The following is a 20001-nucleotide window of genomic DNA, read 5'->3' as shown; positions in this document are numbered from 1 at the left end:
AGGTTATTTAATTAATTTATAAAAGCTTACTCAATAAAATAGTATATATGAATGACTTGTGGAACCCTCAAAAAATTCAAACAGCACTTACTACCTCTTCTATGTAGAAAAATGAAATATAAGACTTTTTATAGCCTCAACCTCCTTTTCTTCCCATTCGACTTGCTTCCTAGAAAAATAGGTAGCACACACTTATTTATAAATTTTCTTCTTTGCTTTGATTTAATCACCAGTATGGAGGCATATTTATGAGACTGACAACATAACGTAACCACTACTAATACTTTTCATCAATATTTGGGAAGGAGCAGATGCTATGTTGTATCATTTGATGCCTCTAGCAAGTGATCAGCTCAAAAACTTAAAGAGCTTTCCAAATGTTAACTCAAATTTTAGAAACAGTTCGTGTTACGGAATAATTAGAGAACTGTGTGCCATTTTTTTAAAAAAAAAAAAAGCAAAACAAAACAAATAAAACATTTGGCTATTTGCTTCCTTGTTAGTCTCTGCTCCCGTTTCTCAAGGCTTGTCCTGTGTATATGTTTGTAGAAGGCTTCTGGACCCCGAGGATGAACTCAGCGACATCCACACCGACTCAGTCCCATCGGAAGTCCGGGACTGGTTGGCTTCAACCTTTACACGGAAAATGGGGATGATGAAAAAGAAACCCGAGGAAAAACCAAAGTTTCGCAGCATTGTCCATGCTGTCCAGGCTGGGATTTTTGTGGAAAGGTAAGTAAACAGTGTGATTCACATCCTGAGATATTACATCAAAGCTCTTCGGGTCCATATTTCACTTATGGAATACACATGCTACCACAAGTCTAACTAGAGCGGGCATTTTGGTCTTCTAATTATTATGCCTAGAACAGAAGTCTCTTGCCTTGCTTTTTTAAAAAAAATTTATTAGAATGTCAGGAATGATACCCATTTGGAAGCACAGCCGTGTTGATACATTTACAAACATTTCTACCATGTTTGTATTTTAGCAATTAATTTTATGTAAATAAATTGTAATAACTCACAAAATGGATCCTATAATGGATTTTTTAATTTCAAACTCAAGTGAGTCATTTTGGCCTCTTCATCGGTTTCCACCATGATATGGAATCTCTTTCTTCCACTTTGAAGAACTTAAACTTTAGCATTTGTGTTGCTGAAAGAAGATTCCCTGATAGCATGGGGATCACCAGGGGTTTCAGTGCTTAGACATAGTATTCAGGCCAAGTTTAACAGTATTTTCTTTTTACCTTTAAGAGAAAAGGCTACTCTGCTTTCTAAAAAATGAAATGTCTCAGAATTATAACTATACAAAGGCCAATTATAAACATGTCAAACAAAACTGCAAAGCATTTATCAGGAATCCCTCAGATTAAACACAATATATTAATTATATATAAAATGACAAATTCAGTATTTTTGAAACTGAGCAGATTGAAGGAAAGATAATAATTATATCATTTATCAGGGTACCTTTTTTGAGATAGTTACTGGTTAGGCCAGGCTGGCTTTGAATTTCAGCGCTCCTGCCTTTGGAGAGGTGTGTGTCAGGTGTGTGTCAACCTGCTCAGTTTCAGCACCCTTTCCATGTATGTGAATTCTGGCTACTTCCTTCATCTCTCAATAATTTGGAACATCCTTTCCATGAAAAGGACAGTGGAAAGAATACTGGATTTTCAAAATGTAATCGAGAAAGTATAACAGGAGTACTACCAAAGATGCAGTTTAAAGATTTGTTAGTACAATTTCGATAAAAGGTCTAATAGCTTAGTTCATGAGGATACAACTCAAAAGAGTAACCAACCAACAAGTGATTATTCAAATTGCTTTGCAAGCCTTTTACCTACATCTGATTGGCTTCAATAAGTGAATACTAGGGATACTCTAATTAGTGGTAAGATCCTACCTTGTCTAGTGCATAGATTTGTTCTAACAGAAGTGCCTAGCAAGGATACTGGACTGAGGAGAATGTCTACAGTCATATTCCTTTTGCTTGAGTGTTATTGATTTCCCAAGCTATCAAATTAAAAACATCCCAGCAGCATTTCAGAGAGTCTCAAATGAGGCATCAAGGTTGGCCTGCTAAAGGAAAGTGGGCTATCTTCCTTCTTTAAAATATTGAAACCTTGGCAAGCTGAAAACCAGTGCGAACTGTGGGTATGATCTAACTGAGTGTGCATCTGTTTGAGGCAATGTTATGAATTCAGGATTCATATACTGACCTGATGCATTTCTATTCATTTATATGCAACATCAAACAAATCTCATTTCCAAATAGAAATATCAAAATGCACAGAAGATAACTAAATACCAATTCAACTGTTATAAGGTAGCGTGCTTAAAATATTTAGAAATAACATTTTCATTTATCAAAGTGGAATCCCCATGATTGATGTTTTTATTTTGAATTTTCAGAAGTCTGTATCTTCAATCCTGAAAATATAAGTCTTATTGCTTCTCCTGCAAAGCTTCCCTCCCAAGATTCAGCACCCCAGCAAGTCCTATCAATTATTTGCCCAAATGTCCTCTTGTACAGCATTGAGAAGAAGAGTGTTTCTTTGCTTCTAAAGTTTGGAGTAATTTTGCAGTTTTAGAGAAACCTTTAAAAATACTCCATTGTAATTTCACTTGGACATTACCACTTCTTGGATTCCAAGAAATTCTTTAGTCTTTTTCCAAGATGCATGGTAGATCACCTGTTTAACAAAGTGAAAGTCAGCTCCACAAAGATGTCCTGGAGCAGTCATGATGCTTTCCCTTTTTATTTGATGTGCTTATGTTTGCTGGAATATAAAATTTACAATTTTATATTTCTGTGCCTGATGTTAGGGCTAGGAAGGTAATGAATATAATAAGCTAATATGGGAATTTTTTAAATTAGTTTAAGAGGGCAATCTTCCCTGTGTCTTTCCATTCCATAGAATAAATATTATGTTCGCAGCCTATTTCTCAATATAGGAAGCTCAGTGGTGTAAGAGCAGTCACTGGGACCAGGGAGCTATGAGTCATGTGACAGTTGGATAATGAATGTAGTTATGGTAATAGTGTACTAGCTATCTTCAGTTGGGTATTTATTAGATTGTGTCAAGAATTTACATTCTTTACACAGAATGATTATGATTCTCCTGTTATAAATTAAACTATTAAAGATTGTTCCTAATGTTACACAGCTACCAAGTGGCTAACTTATAATTCAAAGTACTGGTTCTTTATGCTTTTCAATCCTCCCTCCCCTCATGTGCCAGGAAGTCACACTCCTTTAATACTATTTAATGCTTACAATGTCTGTATTAGCTTTTGTATTGATTATTTCCCTGGTCATTGACCTTTCTTCCACCCCATCCCTCTTTTCTTCATAATTATAGATAAAATGTGTAGATGACGATTGTTTGTTTTCTTCAAATCTTCAACTAAGTGTCTTTATTGACAGTAATTGCTTTTTGGGACCTTTGTTATGTGATTAGTACTTTCTTTGTTCTGCAAGATTGGAATAGTTATACTTATCTTCATGAGGTAATTATTTAAAATGTCTCAATTGTAAACTGTATTAAGGTCATTCAATAAAGAAGTTTGTTACTACACTGGTCACTCACATCAAAAAGTAGCTTACAATTGTTTCAAGTAAACATGAAATTGAAATAGGAAAGGAGAGTAGTGACATGTCTGTGGTGACACGGGAGATGCTCTTTCAAGAAAAGGTAGGATGATCAAACACATTTCCAATTGAGCTCCCATGAAATATTTAAAAGGAAAGCATGATAAATAACTTGTTTTTTTACTATTATTTCAAAAAACTATTGGTTTTGCACAGCAATGTGTTTTCTGGATTTTTAATACATAGACCACAGATTCAAAATATTCACATGCTTACACAATGATTCTTATTTTAAAAAATGCAAAATATTTTCTTTTTGAGTATTTCTCATGTTAACATTTCTTATATTTAATAAAATTAGTGTTTTCCTTATATTTGGGGGGGGGGGCGTACACAGCAATACAAGGAATACAGGTCATTGATACTTGTACCTTGTCTTTCCAGAGCCTTGGTGAATAGTCATCTTCCATACTCCCAGATAAAAGACAATTGCTGTTACCTGTGTTAGAGTCTTCTTGACAAGACTCTACCTTCTATTTGGTTTAGCTTCCTATCAAGTTACAAATCAAGTTAGCTTTTCATCAAAAGACAAACAAGTTACAAGTATATATACACATATAGTGCTATTTATAGAAATTAAGAGAATATTTTCTCATAATAAGTCTTCTTAAATAATATTGGATGGCAATTTTGAAAAGTCTTCAGTTATTTTTTTTATCAATATAACCTTTTGTTACATCCTTAATCACAAAGAGCTGTGTAAATTGTGATGATGCTGTCTGCCTCTGATGTAACCATTCTGAGATAGATAGATAGATAGATAGATAGACAAACAGACAGATTGATAGAAACACAAGCATATTCATGCTATTCAACCTGTACTGTAAAACTTTTACTACACAAATGGATATAAAACAAGAATATTCTGCTGTCACCGATGGGGTAGCCTGTGAAAGGTGTACATGGAAAGTACTGTCACCCTGTTAATTGCAGGAAGTTCAGAGAAAGCGGTCCATGCATGGAAGCTAAGATCACTTCTCAGAGTCACTGTGAGAGGACAAATGCTATTCCCCCTTTCACCCAAAGAAACTGTGGTTATTATTGCCAGGGTCACAGTGAGGACGCAGGGTGATGAGACCAAGAGTTGTTTTTCTTGATATTTGAGAAAACAGCTGAAAGTGTTGAGCAAATGAACGTTATATATGCAATTGTTTTGTCTTTTTTTAGGATGTACAGGAAGAACTATCACATGGTTGGTCTGACATATCCTGCAGCTGTCATAGTGACACTCAAGGTGAAAGAACTTCAATTATTTTTCTTTGTAAAGTGATCAAGTAGATTTAATTTACTTCCAATTCCCGGGAGAAAAATGAGAGCAGATATTTGTTAGGGCCTACATATTTTAATATGAAAATTATTTTAAGCATCTGTTAAATGTAAAGCAACCAAGTCCTATTCACCATAGAGGCACATGACATCTGACTCACATTAAAGTCAGTACCAAATCTGTACACATGAGTGTATGAACTTTTCCTCCAAGCTTTAGTTACTTGGTTCTTGAATTACACTTCAAAATGTCACTATTCCAAGAATATACATATCTTCTTATGCTTATATTATGCATTATAATGGTGTTTTAGTGTGTGTTTAAATAACAAAACATAAAGAAGAAAGCTATTTAAGATCTTAAAGTCTAAGAAATTGTAAAATTGATACTGTAACTAACAAACAGAAGACAACTTTCCTGTCTTGGTGTCTGGCTTTCTGGGACTGCCCTGTCCCACGCCCCAAATGTGACTGCAGTGTTGTGCGTGCTGGAAATGACAGGGAGTAAGTCTGCCTGAGCGAGCAGCTGGTGCCCATCTCCGGTTTACACGTGGGGCATGCAGCACGCAGGTGTGCCTTGCTCGCGGTTGTTCCTTCTGCAAGCAAGTCTTGTAGGCTTTTCATTCTCAACTCCCTTTTCCCTCCCCTCCCCTCCCCTCTCCTCCCTTCTCCTCTCCTCCCCTTCCCTCCCTTCTCTTCCCCTTCCCTCCCCTCCCTTCCCCTCCCTTCTCTTTCCCTCCCTCCCCTCCCCTCCCCTCCCCTCCCCTCTCCTTCCCTCCCCTCTCCTCCCCTCCCCTCCCCCTCCTTCCCTCTCCTCCCCTCCCCTCTCCTCCCTTCCCCTCCCCCTCTCCTCCCCTCCCCTCTCCTCCCTTCCCCTCCCCCTCTCCTCCCCTCCCCTCCCCTCTCCTCCCCTCTCCTCCCTTCCCCTCCCCCTCTCCTCCCCTCCCCTCCCCTCTCCTCCCCTCTCCTCCCCTCCCCTCCCTTCCCCTCCCCTCTCCTCCCCCTCCCCTCTCCTCCCCTTCCCTCCCCTCCCATCCCTTCCCCTCCCCTTCTCCTTCCCTTCCCCTCCCCTCCCTTCCCCTCCCCTCCCCTCCCCTCCTCTTTTCTCTTCTCTTCTCTTCTCTTCTCTTCTCTTCTCTTCTCTTCTCTTCTCTTCTCTTCTCTTCTCTTCTCATTTTTTCCCTGTCTCTTAATTTGGTCATGAGGATTCAACTTTGTCCCCAAAATAACCTTATGATGGTTTCCTTATTTTGGCTTACTTTATTTCTGTTTTTTTTTTTTTTTTTTTTTTTTTTTAAGGGAAGGGTCTCCATTTTAAAATTTTCAATGTTTGTTTTTGTGTGTGTGTATTTTCTTTTTGTCCCGAGCATCCTTTCTGTATTTTACTCTGCCACTATTATTAATTTTAAAAGGCCATCCATTTTTCATGATGTGTATTAACATATCCCTGTTTCCAAAGCTACGATAAAGATAAGCATGTAAATTTCACACCTCTTCAGTATGTTAATTACTCTGTTTTGAAAGATTTTGCTGTTCCTATTATTTCTTCAACTATGCACAAGAAAACCATGTTTTGTTTGTTTTTAAATTATTTGCTTAATAGCCAAATATAACATTTTAGTATAAGAGCACAGTCGTTTTGTAAAATGTAGCTTATTAAAACTACTTGAAGTGCAAGGTCAAGGGCATACACGTCATGGAGGAAAGAGCATTTTTGGGAATGTGTTTTCTGAGCATCCTCTGTGCCAGTCTGGCAGCATAGGTGCTAGACTTCTGCTGTAGGTGACAAGTGTAAATCACAACTGTTTGCAAAGCCCACATGAGGCATGGGAAGCTACAATTCATCTTCCACCTCTGACTAGAAACCTTGAATGTATGAACCTTCCTTATTAACTGTGGAATTTTATAAAAGATTTATTGTCCATTAAGGTTTACCAATGCTTAAACTCCTTCTAGCAAGAACATTAGATTTTTAATTTACAAAGAGATAAAAGTCAGTGCCTAAGCATCATATTGCAGCCAAATGGGAGGAATTAAACTGCTGCATGCAAGCAAACAAAGACTTAATTGGCATTTTATTTCAAGTGATTAAAAATGGCTGGCAAGATGATCCAGTGGTAAAAGGCTTTTGCCACAAGAGCCTAGTGACCAGAGATCAATCCCTGGGACCCATGGAAGGATGGAATGAGAGAACCTACTCCACAAAGTTGTTCTCTAGCCTCCATATGCAAGGGAAAGCCTGCATGAGCCTGACACACAAATAACAAAGCATTTGAAGTACCACCGGAAGCTATCGCTATTATATTTCACAGGACGGATGTTTACAAAGGCTCCATCAGATGTTTCATTTAGTTTCAGCATCTTGCAGCATATCATATTGGTTCCCATAGCAATGCTCACATGAAGGAAAGAGACTCTCAATGGTATTGACACACATATATAACTAATCATTGCTTTAACTGTTCACCTACTATCCAACATGAAATCAGCCTGTGGTATGAGTGTGTGTGTGTGTGTGTGTGTGTGTGTGTGTGTATTTGCATGTGTTCACCAAGCCTTCTTTACTGACAGGCAGGATCTTCTTCAGAAAAAAATAATGTACTCCAATTAGATTTTCTTAAGTGAAACCATGTGGTGACTGTGCTGGGGGATAGTCCTCCTTCCTGCTCCCAGTGCCACTGAGAGGGGCTGCATCCCTGCTGTGGTCTGTTTCCCTATAGACCTGCCTACATCCCCAAAGAAATGCATTAAGTGGCGAAATTACTAACCCTCTTCTCAATCAAATGAGCTACTAGTTCTCACTGTCTCTTGGAGGTCTGCAAGTGAGTCATCCTAGGTCATGTGAGGGAGGCTAAAGCTCTGATTCCCTCTGGAATTTACATCCCTCCAAATGACAGATAATATCAGTGCTTTAAGCTAAATTAATGGCCCTTTATGCTGAATGCCAAGCAGAGAAGCAGGTGACTGGATGAGTGGAAGCAAAGACCCGAACTATTTTTCCCTTTCTTGTCCTCAACTGATGTCACCCACACACCAGGATCCTGCCTTAAAATGGAACCATTCTAGAAAATGACAGGAAATCAGAGGGAGAAAAGGATGAAGGCAGCATTAGACTGCCCTCAAGTTTATCACATCAGCTTCACCATCCTGGGACTGGAAGGAAGACCTTGGTGCTGTGCAATGCATGACAGCTACACTCTCGAAGCTCAGTCACAACAGACTCCTCCAGTACAATGCAGTTTGACATGTTCCAAGTTGTATGTTCAGTGGTTAATATGTTGAATAAGTTTCTGTGAAAAGCAGCACAATTATATGTTCTTGCTGTCTAAAATATTTACTCTCTTTTCTACAGGAAGTTGATAAATGGTCTTTTGATGTATTTGCCTTAAATGAAGCAAGCGGGGAGCATAGTCTGAAGTTTATGATTTATGAACTGTTTACCAGATATGACCTTATCAACCGCTTCAAGGTCAGAAACGTCAACAGTGAGACACAGAATTGGTTATGTGGATAAAAATGACAATACAGAACACTGAGCCATTGATCAATGCCTTCAGGTTGACTTAGCAGGTCACAGGTTAGCAGCATGAGCTCACTGGGAAACCACTGCTCACTGATGTGTCTGTGCATCATGAGATGATGACAGTTTATCTCAACAAGGATACCTTTAGATTCCTCATATAATACTAGCAGGACAGAAACTGTGTCTTGAAGAAGTACAGTAGATTCTAGTGTCCTTGTACTACACAAAAGCCCTTTTCATTTTTTTAATATCAAGGCATGATCTTTCTATATAGCCCAGGGTAACTGTAAATTTGCCATGTAGCACAGGATTATCTGAAACAGTCTTCTTGGCTCAGCTGGGGTGGAACGCTGGGATGTCAGTACATCTAACTGACCGAAGCTTTTCATAGATTGAAAAGATGGGTCTGCAAACTGGTTTCGTGTAGGAGCATGTAAGATTTGATTCAGATTTCTGAGCAGTCTGAGGCACTGGCTTTACAATGACATTGTAAAGGCTGGAAAGTACTGGGAGGCCACAGATTTTCTCCTACAGATGGGAATACCAGGCCTTGCTGCATATATTTAGGCATTTTATACTTTTAGGAACTAACCTTTATTCTTGAGTCTGAAATATATAAAATGACAGAACTACACGGTATGAGCTATTTCATTTGGGTTACAGTCGTCCAAATTGAAAGCTGACATACCAATAATGTGATTTTTTTTTTAAGACTAATCACATTGAACTTGAAATTATGGTCCATATTTGACTCATTAATATTTGTTCCATTTTCAAACACTGTGCTCTTATTTATGTAGTGTAACAATTTTGGTCAAAATGTGATCATAAATATTGCTTTCCACAGATTCCTGTTTCTTGCCTAATTGCCTTTGCAGAAGCTTTAGAAGTTGGTTACAGCAAGCACAAAAATCCATATCATAATTTGGTCCATGCAGCTGACGTCACTCAAACTGTGCATTATATAATGCTTCATACAGGTATCATGGTAAGAAACCCTTTATAAATGAAGTTATCAGTATGGAGACAGCACACACCATTCTCCTGAGATCCTTTTGCCATAAACAAATAATGCATATAATATCATACGTATTTGTGACATACATGTAAAAAACCACTGGGATTTTACAAATTAATTTTTCAGAAATTTTTTGAATTCTATGGAAGAAAACATACTTAAAGGTCAATTAAAATATATATTTAATATGTTCATTTTTAAAAATCTGAGCTGTAGAATAGCTTTGCTTGTACTTTGTTTCAATTTTATTGCAAATGGATATTTTCTCACATATAATAATTATGGTTTCCCCTCCCAAGTGGATGTACCCCATTTCTGTCTCTCATTAGAAAACAAGCAGGCTTCTAAAGGTAATAATATAATAAAATAATAATATAATATAATATAGCAAAAACTAACCCATTGGAATTGGACAAAATGATATATACAATGCAAATATATAGAAAGAAAGAACCCAAGAAAAGGCACAAACATAGACATAGAGACCCTTTTGTTTGTACATTCATGAATTCCATAAAAACACTAAACTGAAAACCATAACACAAAATCGACAGAGAGACAGAGAGAGACAGAGAGAGAGAGACAGAGAGAGACAGAGAGAGAGAAGAAGAAGAAGAGGAGGAGGAGAGGGAGGAGGAGGAGGAAGAGGAGGAGGAAGAGGAGGAGGAGGAGGAGGAGGAGGAGGAGGAGGAAGAAGAAGAAGGAAGAAGAAGAAGAAGAAGAAGAAGAAGAAGAAGAAGAAGAAGAAGAAGAAGAAGAAGAAGAAGAAGAAGAAGAAGAAGAAGAAGAAGAAGAAGAAGAAGAAGAAAGAAGAACTTATTTATGTATATAATGCCCTGGCATGGCATTGTGAGACAAGGAACCTCCAATATGCTGTTGAGTACATTTTCTGTTGTCTGGGCATGCAGCATACTCTCTTGAAGAGCTTGCTTCTACATTCTTTTTTATGTAAATTCTTTATTCTTACAGGAATCAACCAAAAACTAAAAAAAAGTAAAATAATTGACATAGAGAAAAAGTCTTGTGTCTTTAGAATATGTTAAGGATAAATCCTCACTTTCTAGCTCACCTAACTTTAGGGCTGTTTCTCTGTGCTTACAATACTAATCACAGACAAATCCTTAGGGTCAGGGGAATTCTGTAGATAAACCTTTACTGGCATTCCTTTCTGAATTTTGCACCAGAGTAAATGAATGAATGAACAAAATATTCAATAAGCAGATAAATATTTATTAGGGTAACAGTAAGGGAAGATTGTGGGAGGTCTGGGAGTCTCTGTGGTTTCTTCCAGCTTAGGATACAACAAAGAAAAGAAATACCTATTATGTTGGGCAATGAGGAGGATGGGCCATGAGTCACCCTCCAGTCCTGCACCTTCTCAATTTTTTAATGTGTCAGTGTTTACTAATACAATGTCATTAATGTCTTTAAGTGGCATCTCTTCAAACTAAATCCTTGGGTTACAATTCTTCTCAAAGGTGAAAGCTAAGCTATTAGTAATGTGGTTTTCAGAACCATTCTAGTGTCCACATGGGACTCATGAACTTCCCCCAGGCTCTTCACTCTGCATGATAAGGGTTAGGGTCCCAAGAAAACCCTCTGAGGTCTTAGCATAGAGTCCCGTAGAGCTTGTCAACCTGTAGCAGGTGCATGATTCTCTAAGATGAACAAAGGCAGAAAAGTAATATCACAGTTGCATTTTCTCATTCTGAAATGAATTCTGTTTACTACTACATATAATATCCATGTGCAAGGGTTTATCCTACAGTTCTTCACACATTGACCAAATACATGTTTCGTCCTTGTTTTCCTTTGTCTCGTAAGCTTTGCAGATCCTTCAGTGCCTCAGGGTCAGATCCCACTTTTGCCCTGTGTTCCATGTTATCTGTTCTGCAAGAAATGTATCCAAAACACAGTATTTTGAGACGGTGATTTGTTGTTCTCTCTCAAAGGCTTGTGGTTAGGAGTCCCAGCAGGGAGGCTTACATTGGAGGTGTTTCATGTGATTGCACTAGCTGGAGACAATTGAGGACATCCCTTGGCTTGTGGTCTAGGATGGCTTACACTTGTGACTCTGTTGATATGGGTGGTGGTGGGAAGCTCAGATGCATACTTAAGGAATAGCTTAAATTTTTACTATGTTGTAGAAATGCCCTCCTGTTGCTGAAAATATTAAAAAGAATGGTGCTGACAGGTCACATGGCTCCAGCCAGGTATTATCATCTCAGCAGACTCCCTGGCAGCCTGGAACTTCTAAGACATCTCCATCTGACTTGCTAATTTCCCTTGGCAGGTCACTGCCACACCAGCCCCATGCTTTAAAACCCCCAAGGCCTTCGTGGTACATATCTGGCAAACCCATGCTTTGCAGCTGGAACCCAACTGAGCCACAATGAGAAGACAAACACCACACAAATTTAGTTCAGAAACAATGGTAACTCAATCTCTGGGTGTAATAACTAGAATGCTAATCTTGTAAGCCATATTAAATCTAAATCCTCTGGTGGCAAATCCTAGCAGATTCAACATAAGCCGGGAGACACTTGTAGTTACTTCTCACTACCCTTGTTGGAAAAAGGCCTTAATTCTCTCCTCCTTCCTCTTTTCCTCTGTACAACCCAGAAGTCCCGCCTACTCACCCAGTGATTGGCTCTTTTATTCACAAGGTGATGGTTACATAAGGAGTCACCTGAGTATTTGACTCCTTCCTTGGTCAAGATAGCCCCTCCTGGGAAATCAGAATTAACATCAAAATACAACAGCCCCAGGATCATTCACAACACCCTATGACAAAGCACTTTGAAAACTGTCCCAAGGGTTTTCAGGATTCTTGGTTTCTCTTGAAAGAGTACCCCTGTGCAGTCCCCCCAGTTTCCCTCAATCCTTCTGGTTCAAGAAGTCTCCATTGTCACAGTTCTTTCTGAAAGTCTCTGCTTTCTCTTGCTTTAGTGTGCATGATATATGAGAATGAAATAGGGACCTCCTGACCATTCTAAGTGTTGTTCTGTGGGAAACATTTCCTAATGGTTCTCCACTTGCCTGTTGATTTCACTCCTCTGTTTTGACTCTAATGATGAGGTGATTTTTCTTTGAAATGTTTGCTCTTCCCTCTTTCCTGAATTTACTGGGAGTTTTTTTGTTTGTTTGTTTTTTGTTTTTTTTTAAAGTTAACTAGAAATGAAAAATCTATTTAAATCACATTCTACAGTGGGGAGTGAACTGATTGACTCTCTGAGAAAGAGGATGAAGAAGCAATGCCCATTTTGCTCTAATTCAATAGCTGCTCAATTGTGAAAAAAATTGAAAAAGAAAATAAAAGTGCTGTCCCAGCCAAAGTTTCATCATTTTACAATATGATTCAGTGCAAACACATTTTGTTGTTTTCTTTTGTTTACTGCAAGGACATGGGAACCAAATAAACACCTCCTCTTTTATCCTCTTTTATTTTGCAGTTCAAAGGTTACACTAATGTGATATGAGGTGTTCACATTAGTGGAAAAGCAGAGAATTTTAAATCCACCATGTGACTTCTTTTCTCTATTTATTTATTTATCTATCTATTTATTTATTTATTTATTCATTCATTCATTCATTTATTCATACACTCACTTTACATCCCAATATTACTCCCTCCTTCTAGTACCCCCTCTCACACAGCTCCTTCTCACATTCACCCACTTGCCTTCTGCTCTGAGAAGAGGAAGGCTCCTTTTGGGTATCAAACCGCCATGTCACATCAAGTCACTGTAGGACTAGATACATCTTCTCCCACTGACACAAGACAAGGAAGCCCAGTTAGGGGAATGGGATCCAAAGGCAGGCAACAGACTCAGTGACAGCTCCCACTCCATTTGTTGGGGAACCTGCATGAAAACCAAGCTGCATGTCTGCTACATATGTGTAGGGGGGCCTAGGACAGACCCATGCTTACTCTTTGATTGGTGGTTCAGTCTATGGGAGTGTCCAGGTGTTTAGGTTATTTGACTCTGTTGGCTTCCTGTGGAGTCCCTATTCTTTTTGGATCCTACAGTCCTTCCCTCAACTCTTATACAAGACTCCCTGAGTTCCATCAAATGTTTGGCTATGGGTTTTTGTCTCTCCCTTGGCTGCTGGGTGGAGCCTCTCAGAGGACAATTACACTCCTGTCTGCAAGCATAACTATCATTAATGAAACTATCATTAATAGTGTCAAGGGTTGGTTCTTGTCCATGGATTGGACTCAATTTGGGCCAGTTATTGTGTTGGTCATTACCTCCTTCTCTGCTCCATCTTTGTCCCTACACATCTTGTAGGCAGGACATGTTTTGGGTCATCAATTCATGGATGGTCTTTATCCCTCCACTGGGAGTCCTACCTGGGTAAAGGAAGTGGCCACTTCAGGCTCTATATCTCCTAGTGCTAGGAGTCTAAGCTAGAGTCAACCCCCATAGAATCCCTGGGGCCTCCCCACGCCCAGTTTGGGTCTCTGGCACATACTAGAGACCCAACCCTGCCAGATTCCTCTTTCCCATGCCCTCTCTACTCCTGATCTTGTCCCCCCACTCTCCTCCTCATCCCCTCATCTACCCCGTCTCTTTAACCTTAGACTTACAACGAAGATTTGTTGCATCCACCAAATGCCCTTTCCTATTCTACTGAAGCCTGAGAACTGTGAGCACTCATCCCTGCCTCATGGCACAATACCAAGAAAATGAAGCCGTTAGTGCAGGTCAGAGGCACTCCTGAGAAAACCACAAATGTGATTGTAACTTCCTTTCTATTAACAAAATTGGTGTGGCACCTGGCTTCCGATTTTAATCATTCTTCAGCAAAATATCAGTCAGGTCACCTGTTAGTGTGACCATTATGAAATTAGTCTCCTGGAAAACCCAATTTTGTCTAGACTAAGATCCAGAAACTGCATTTAAAGCAAAAGGGAGAGTGAATTTTACAATGGAATACAACATTTGCAGGTGAAGTGAATTCATGAATGTGTTGAGTATTTTGTCAAAATGAGATTGCACTACCAACGTGACAGTTTTGGAAATGCAGTTTTAACAAGCTTTCTTCCACAGTGGAAGGCCAACACTAATTTTCGTACAAATTAACATTTAGGTCATTGGAACAAAAATGCACTATGGAGATACCAGCTAAACCTGTTCCAGTCTTTGTCACCCTTCAGATTTGGTATGGAAAAGACTGGATCACTCCTTTTAGCGTTGAGTTGATTCCCTGCTATTTTGAGCTGGCCTCTTATCAGAGTGACATTTCTAGAGCACTCCAGTTCCAGGCCAAGGCCATCAGGTGACTAATGCATCTCTCACCTGCAAGGTGTTCTGAGGAGCATCCTGTGAAAGGGATTGTGATGGGGCTTCTTGTGCGTTAATGTCAGAGGGGAAGCCCTCAGTCCTGACAGTCAATCAGCAGTGGAGAGAGAGGCAGGGACTTGATGTTGGCAAGGCTGCTTGCCTCCCTCTCTCTCCTTTTGTCACCTGATTAACTTGTAACCCATGCCACAGTGACAGTGATGTGCAGAAAATCCATTTACTAAAGAGCCATCGCTCTGTGGAATGATGTCAGAGTACCTCCAACTGTCTCTTTGAATGCAAGGTCATACCCAGAGCACTTTGTACTTGGTGACTGGTGACCTTCATTCTCTCTAAGGAGCTGTGTAGAAGAAAGAGAGGCAACTTGCAATCTCCCCTTTGGAATCTGCAACCCACGACCTGGGCAGATGCCAACTCCCACACTTTGGGATGACTCTATTTTTCTCTGATCAATCTGCAGAAAATGTGGCAGGAAGCCCGTGGTCTGTGGTAATGGCTTCCTTGGGAATACTGTTTGAAAGAGCGTGGGTTAGGAGGCTGCCACCAGCTTTGAAAACATTATCTGCCACTTCTAATGTGCTTTGGCCTTTATTAACTCCTTGCGAAGACGTAGTTAATACTACTGACCAAGTCACAGGCTAGTACTGAAGAACCAGTACGCCTCACTATAAAGCACTTTGTGCAGCACCTGAAAGAAAAAAAGGGTTAATACAAGCCATATCATTATCAGCTTTTATAATGTAATACCTTTCTGGGTAAAATTATAGCGAATTACTAGAGCTTTTTTTCTAAAAATATGATGAAAAAATGTGTTAACCCCAGCACTTTAGGCTCAAATTATGTTCCTTTAAAATGCTCTGAAGAAAAAAAAATGCTTTTAAGAACCAAGTCAATATGACTTTCTGATCTAAAATTCTCCCCAGACTAAACATATACTTTTTCACACATATGCACATACATACATGGCAATTTAAATGTGAATATCGTCTTAGAGTTCTATTAACTTTTACCCATTCATATGCCCAGGTAATTCAGTTAGTTATTTTGCTTTTGAATGATTAGAACACGGACAATGGTCTTGAACCATGAAACTTACTGCAATCTACAGAAGGAAAAGATCTACAAAACTGCCATCCTTTGTTGTCTGAGTCCTGGGTGACCTCAGGCATGCTGATTCTGTTCCAGGGAACTCAGCTCAGCTATCAGCCAACATAAAGATACAAAATATTTATTTGCTGAGTGGAAAATAGGAGAAGTATAAGAATAATGGAATCTCAACGGCCTATCTAACCACAGCTCTTGCCCGTCCTGTCTATGATTGCTGTGCAAGCTGTTAGGATCAATCAGTACTTTCTTCTGGTGGAGCAGGAGGACTGCCCACTTGAGAATACGTTGGCCTGAGTCGTCCTCCAGGCCACACACTGTTTACAGTTTAGAAGAGGTGCAGAATCCACATTGCTCATGGCTCTTCATTTTAACTTTGAATTTCTGCCCATCAAGGACCAGCAGAGCCCCAGATGTGAAAACTATGATACGATCTGACCTTGTATGTCCTAGCTTGTCCCCAGGAATTATTTTAAAAGTCTACAAGCTTAAACTTTCTTTTTCAGCTCTAATGACATTCACCACCAGTAATAAATGAATCAGATGTGAAAGAGTTAGCAGTTATTCCAAATTCTGCTTTTACTAATACAAAAAAGATATTTTTTCACTTGAATGTAAAGATTTCTGTATTCCAAAAATTTCTCATCTAAAGAGAATCAATAAGGCCAGAACACATTAATAATTAAGTGCCATTTGTGGAGAAGCTTCTTTTTGTGGGAGACAGTTTAACTAAGAAAACACAGAAAATACATTTAAAATAAATTTTGACAGCTAATGTGTGATTAAATTCCATCTCTAAATTTACTTTGCAGCTTTCTATTTGATATCATTATAGTAGATACTGAATGCTGCTTTTTTATAACTATAATCAATAAGAGATGTTTGAAGATGATAGGTAATTTTTGTTCCCTTGGAGTCATGTTTTTTTTTTAGTGAACAATGGATTGCTGGGGTACAAACTTTTTAAATTCTATTTTTCCTCATTTCATGATGGATTGATTCAGTGGAAATGGGACTCTAGAGGCTCGGTGCCAGGTCAGTCTGTAACACAGGCTATTATTACTGAGGTCACCTCTTTCCTTTTGATGGCTCAAATGAGTGTGTACATGCACCAAGCACCTAGTCATACAAAGTCCCATTAGCTCTGAATGTCACTGCCTACGCACAGAGCTGTCATACGACAAGTGCCATCAGTTAGGACATGCTAGCTCTCATCATCTAGATTTAATGCTTTGCAGCATAAAGTAATGACTGTAGGAGAATGCCATTTGCTTTGTGTTTAGCTATTGGACAAGGCTTTGATAGAACAGCACATGAATTTACTTTAAACTTCTGAAAGCTCATGGAGAAATACTCTTTAATTCCATTTTAACTGGATCTGTAGCTCAGAAGGTAAACAACTCACTTCCCCCACAAAGGACTCACACACTGGACTAACTGATCATCTGCTCTCTTCCACTGTACCCCACTACTTCTCTCTTATGAAAACTGATGAGCTTCAGCTCTACAAACAATATCTCCTGCAGTGTGCCAAATTCTGTTGTTAGTGAGAGAACACAGCTCAGTAAGCTCTGAGAGTCAGGACCCACTAGCTCGTCCTTCCTGATTCACAGGTCTTCAGTGGCTCCTGCTGGTCTTTTATACAAAATCCAAATCCATTAACTTTAATGAAAGAAGAGCATCAGTTGGTTTCATACTCCTCATCCTCTCTTTAGTCTCATTTAATCTGGCTTTCAAACATAGTAGAGCTATTGACAACTCTGTTTCAATATAGATCACATCAATCATATTAATTATATAAATATAATATGTGTTATCATTCTCCATTTACTGTTTCTATGTAAAGGACCTTTGCTTTCAGACATCTTTTTCCTCCAAATCCATTGCCATAGTCAAGCCTGTTTACCAGTGCTTAGATTGTACCTGTATCCTGTGACCTCTTACAAAGTACAATAAAGGTCATTTGGTATTTTTCTTGTGTGTGTATGTATGTGTATTTGTGTGTATATGTGTGGTGTGTGCATATCTGTGTATTTGCACATGTGTACATATGTATTTATGTGTACAAATGTACACATACATATGTATTTCAGTATATATGTCTTGTGTGCATGCACATGTATGGGCATGTGTGTGCATATATATATGTGTGTGTGTGTTTATGTGTATATGTATGTATGCATATATGGACTTGTGTGTGCATGTGTGTATATGTATAAGTACATATGTATGTATGCATATGAGTATATATGTGTATGTGCATACATATATGGGCATGTACATAATGTGTATGTGTATATACATATATATGTGTAAGTGCATATACATGTGTGGGCATGTGTGTAGGTCTATGTTTTAGGTCTTTGTGTGTTTCAAATGTATGAAAAATATCCAAGAGAAAATTCCATCTCACTTTAAAACTTTTTCTCCTAATATCATACTGTTTTCTTGTAGGACTGTCCAAAAGAATAAATGGTGGAAAACTGTGTCTTAGCTGTTGTCTAAGCCATGTAAACACTTGACTCATGTGATTAGTAATCATGTGAAACGTGTCTAGGCAACTGCATAGGAGAATTCAGACATGAGAATTTTATTTTATTATGTTGTATTTATTTTTAATTGTCATATGTGTTATTGTGTGTTAATAGAAGTGAGTAATGAACAATTAATTAAATTATTCTATTAAATATAGCAGTGCATATGAAATAGATGGACCTAAATTTACATGAAATTATTCTTTCCTTTGTCATTAAATTTCACTGAATTGGAATATATGTGCTATACATACAAAATTTAGCAAATTCTTGGAAACCATTTTATTTCACAAGTCTAAAAACAAATTTCAAATTTTCTCCTGGGAAAAAACTAAGTACTTTTGATTTAAGTGGAAATGTGTTTTTATGGCATCTTCTGTATGGCCTTCTACAATTATCTAAATATACATTTTTAATGAAGGCGAACTCTGTGTTAAAAGACCACTATATTATAATTTACATCATATGATACCAAGCTAGTAAGCTTGTAATTTCAAAATCCAGTTAGAGTCAACATTTCAAACGATGAAAAATGACTTCTTTTCCAAGTAGCAAGGACAATCATATTTTGAATTTTAAATTTTGAACTTACAAAGCATGACACAATCACTGGTTTCATAAAGCATCCATTATTCATAATTAATGGAGTGAGAAGGGAAATTCATATGAAAGCAAAGAGCGTTATTTTGCACAATTGTGCATTCTACATACACTAAAGATGTCCCCATAACAAGAAATGATAATGGAGACGTTGAATGTGACAGTGTGCTTTCTTCCTTTGCCAGCACTGGCTCACTGAACTGGAAATTTTAGCAATGGTCTTTGCAGCTGCCATTCATGATTATGAGCATACGGGGACAACAAACAACTTCCATATTCAGACAAGGTAAGTGCCATGAAATCTTAGCGTTAACAAGTGAAAATTTAAAACCTATTTCTCTTAAAAAGGCAGGGCAAAGAAGATAACTATGGTCAAAGTACATGATAAAATCAACACAATGAGCGTCCTTGTGAAACCCATTTCCACGAGCAATGGGTATGTGCCAATTCAAATCTGCTTTTATTTGATAAACCATTTGTTAGAGCAATTTTAGATTTATAGAAAAGTAATCATAGGACTCAAAGTTTCTGTAGAGTCAACCCAGCCACCCTACAGTTTTGTCCTATGATCAGGACCAATGTACACAGCTTGACTTGGTAAGAGTACTATTTGCAGTTAATGAGTTAATATTGATATATTATTAATTAAAATCCTAGCCTTTCTTTAGGGCTCAGATTCTGTTTGTAATTTCTATGGGTTTTGATAAATGTCTAATGAACCTCTCTGTAGCTTTAATGATTTAAGCATCTCATCTTCTTTGCTTTTTTTTTTCTAAAGGTTGTGCTACTTTTAACTTTTCCAAAGTGTCATGTTGAAGTTAGTATGTTTCCTGGACTGATTTTTTCCCCCACTCAGCAACATATGTGAAAGGCTCCTCTGCATTTCCTCATGTCTTGGCAACTCATTTATATTCTTGATATCTGAATAATATTACATAGTATGGTCCTACCACAATTGTTACAGTCACCTATTAGAAGACCATGAGTGGAGTTAT

At 38.3% G+C, this 20001-nt stretch overlaps 1 protein-coding gene across 2 annotated transcripts in view; it reads left to right on the top strand.

Annotated features, from left to right (window-relative positions):
• Pde1a (phosphodiesterase 1A) overlaps positions 1–20001 on the top strand; it is a 201019-nt gene that overhangs the window by 133166 nt on the left and 47852 nt on the right. For both annotated transcript variants that reach the window (XM_052182786.1, XM_052182787.1), the window contains exons 3-7: positions 550–732; positions 4823–4889; positions 8274–8390; positions 9292–9432; positions 19192–19292. In XM_052182786.1, the coding sequence (XP_052038746.1) occupies positions 550–732; positions 4823–4889; positions 8274–8390; positions 9292–9432; positions 19192–19292 (609 nt within the window). The remainder of the gene's footprint in view (positions 1–549; positions 733–4822; positions 4890–8273; positions 8391–9291; positions 9433–19191; positions 19293–20001) is intronic.

Source organism: Apodemus sylvaticus, chromosome 5 (assembly GCF_947179515.1).
Source record: "Apodemus sylvaticus chromosome 5, mApoSyl1.1, whole genome shotgun sequence".
Classification (NCBI taxonomy): domain Eukaryota; kingdom Metazoa; phylum Chordata; class Mammalia; order Rodentia; family Muridae; genus Apodemus; species Apodemus sylvaticus.
The sequence above is the reverse complement of the archived record's forward strand: the minus strand, read 5'-3'. Positions and strand labels throughout refer to the sequence as shown.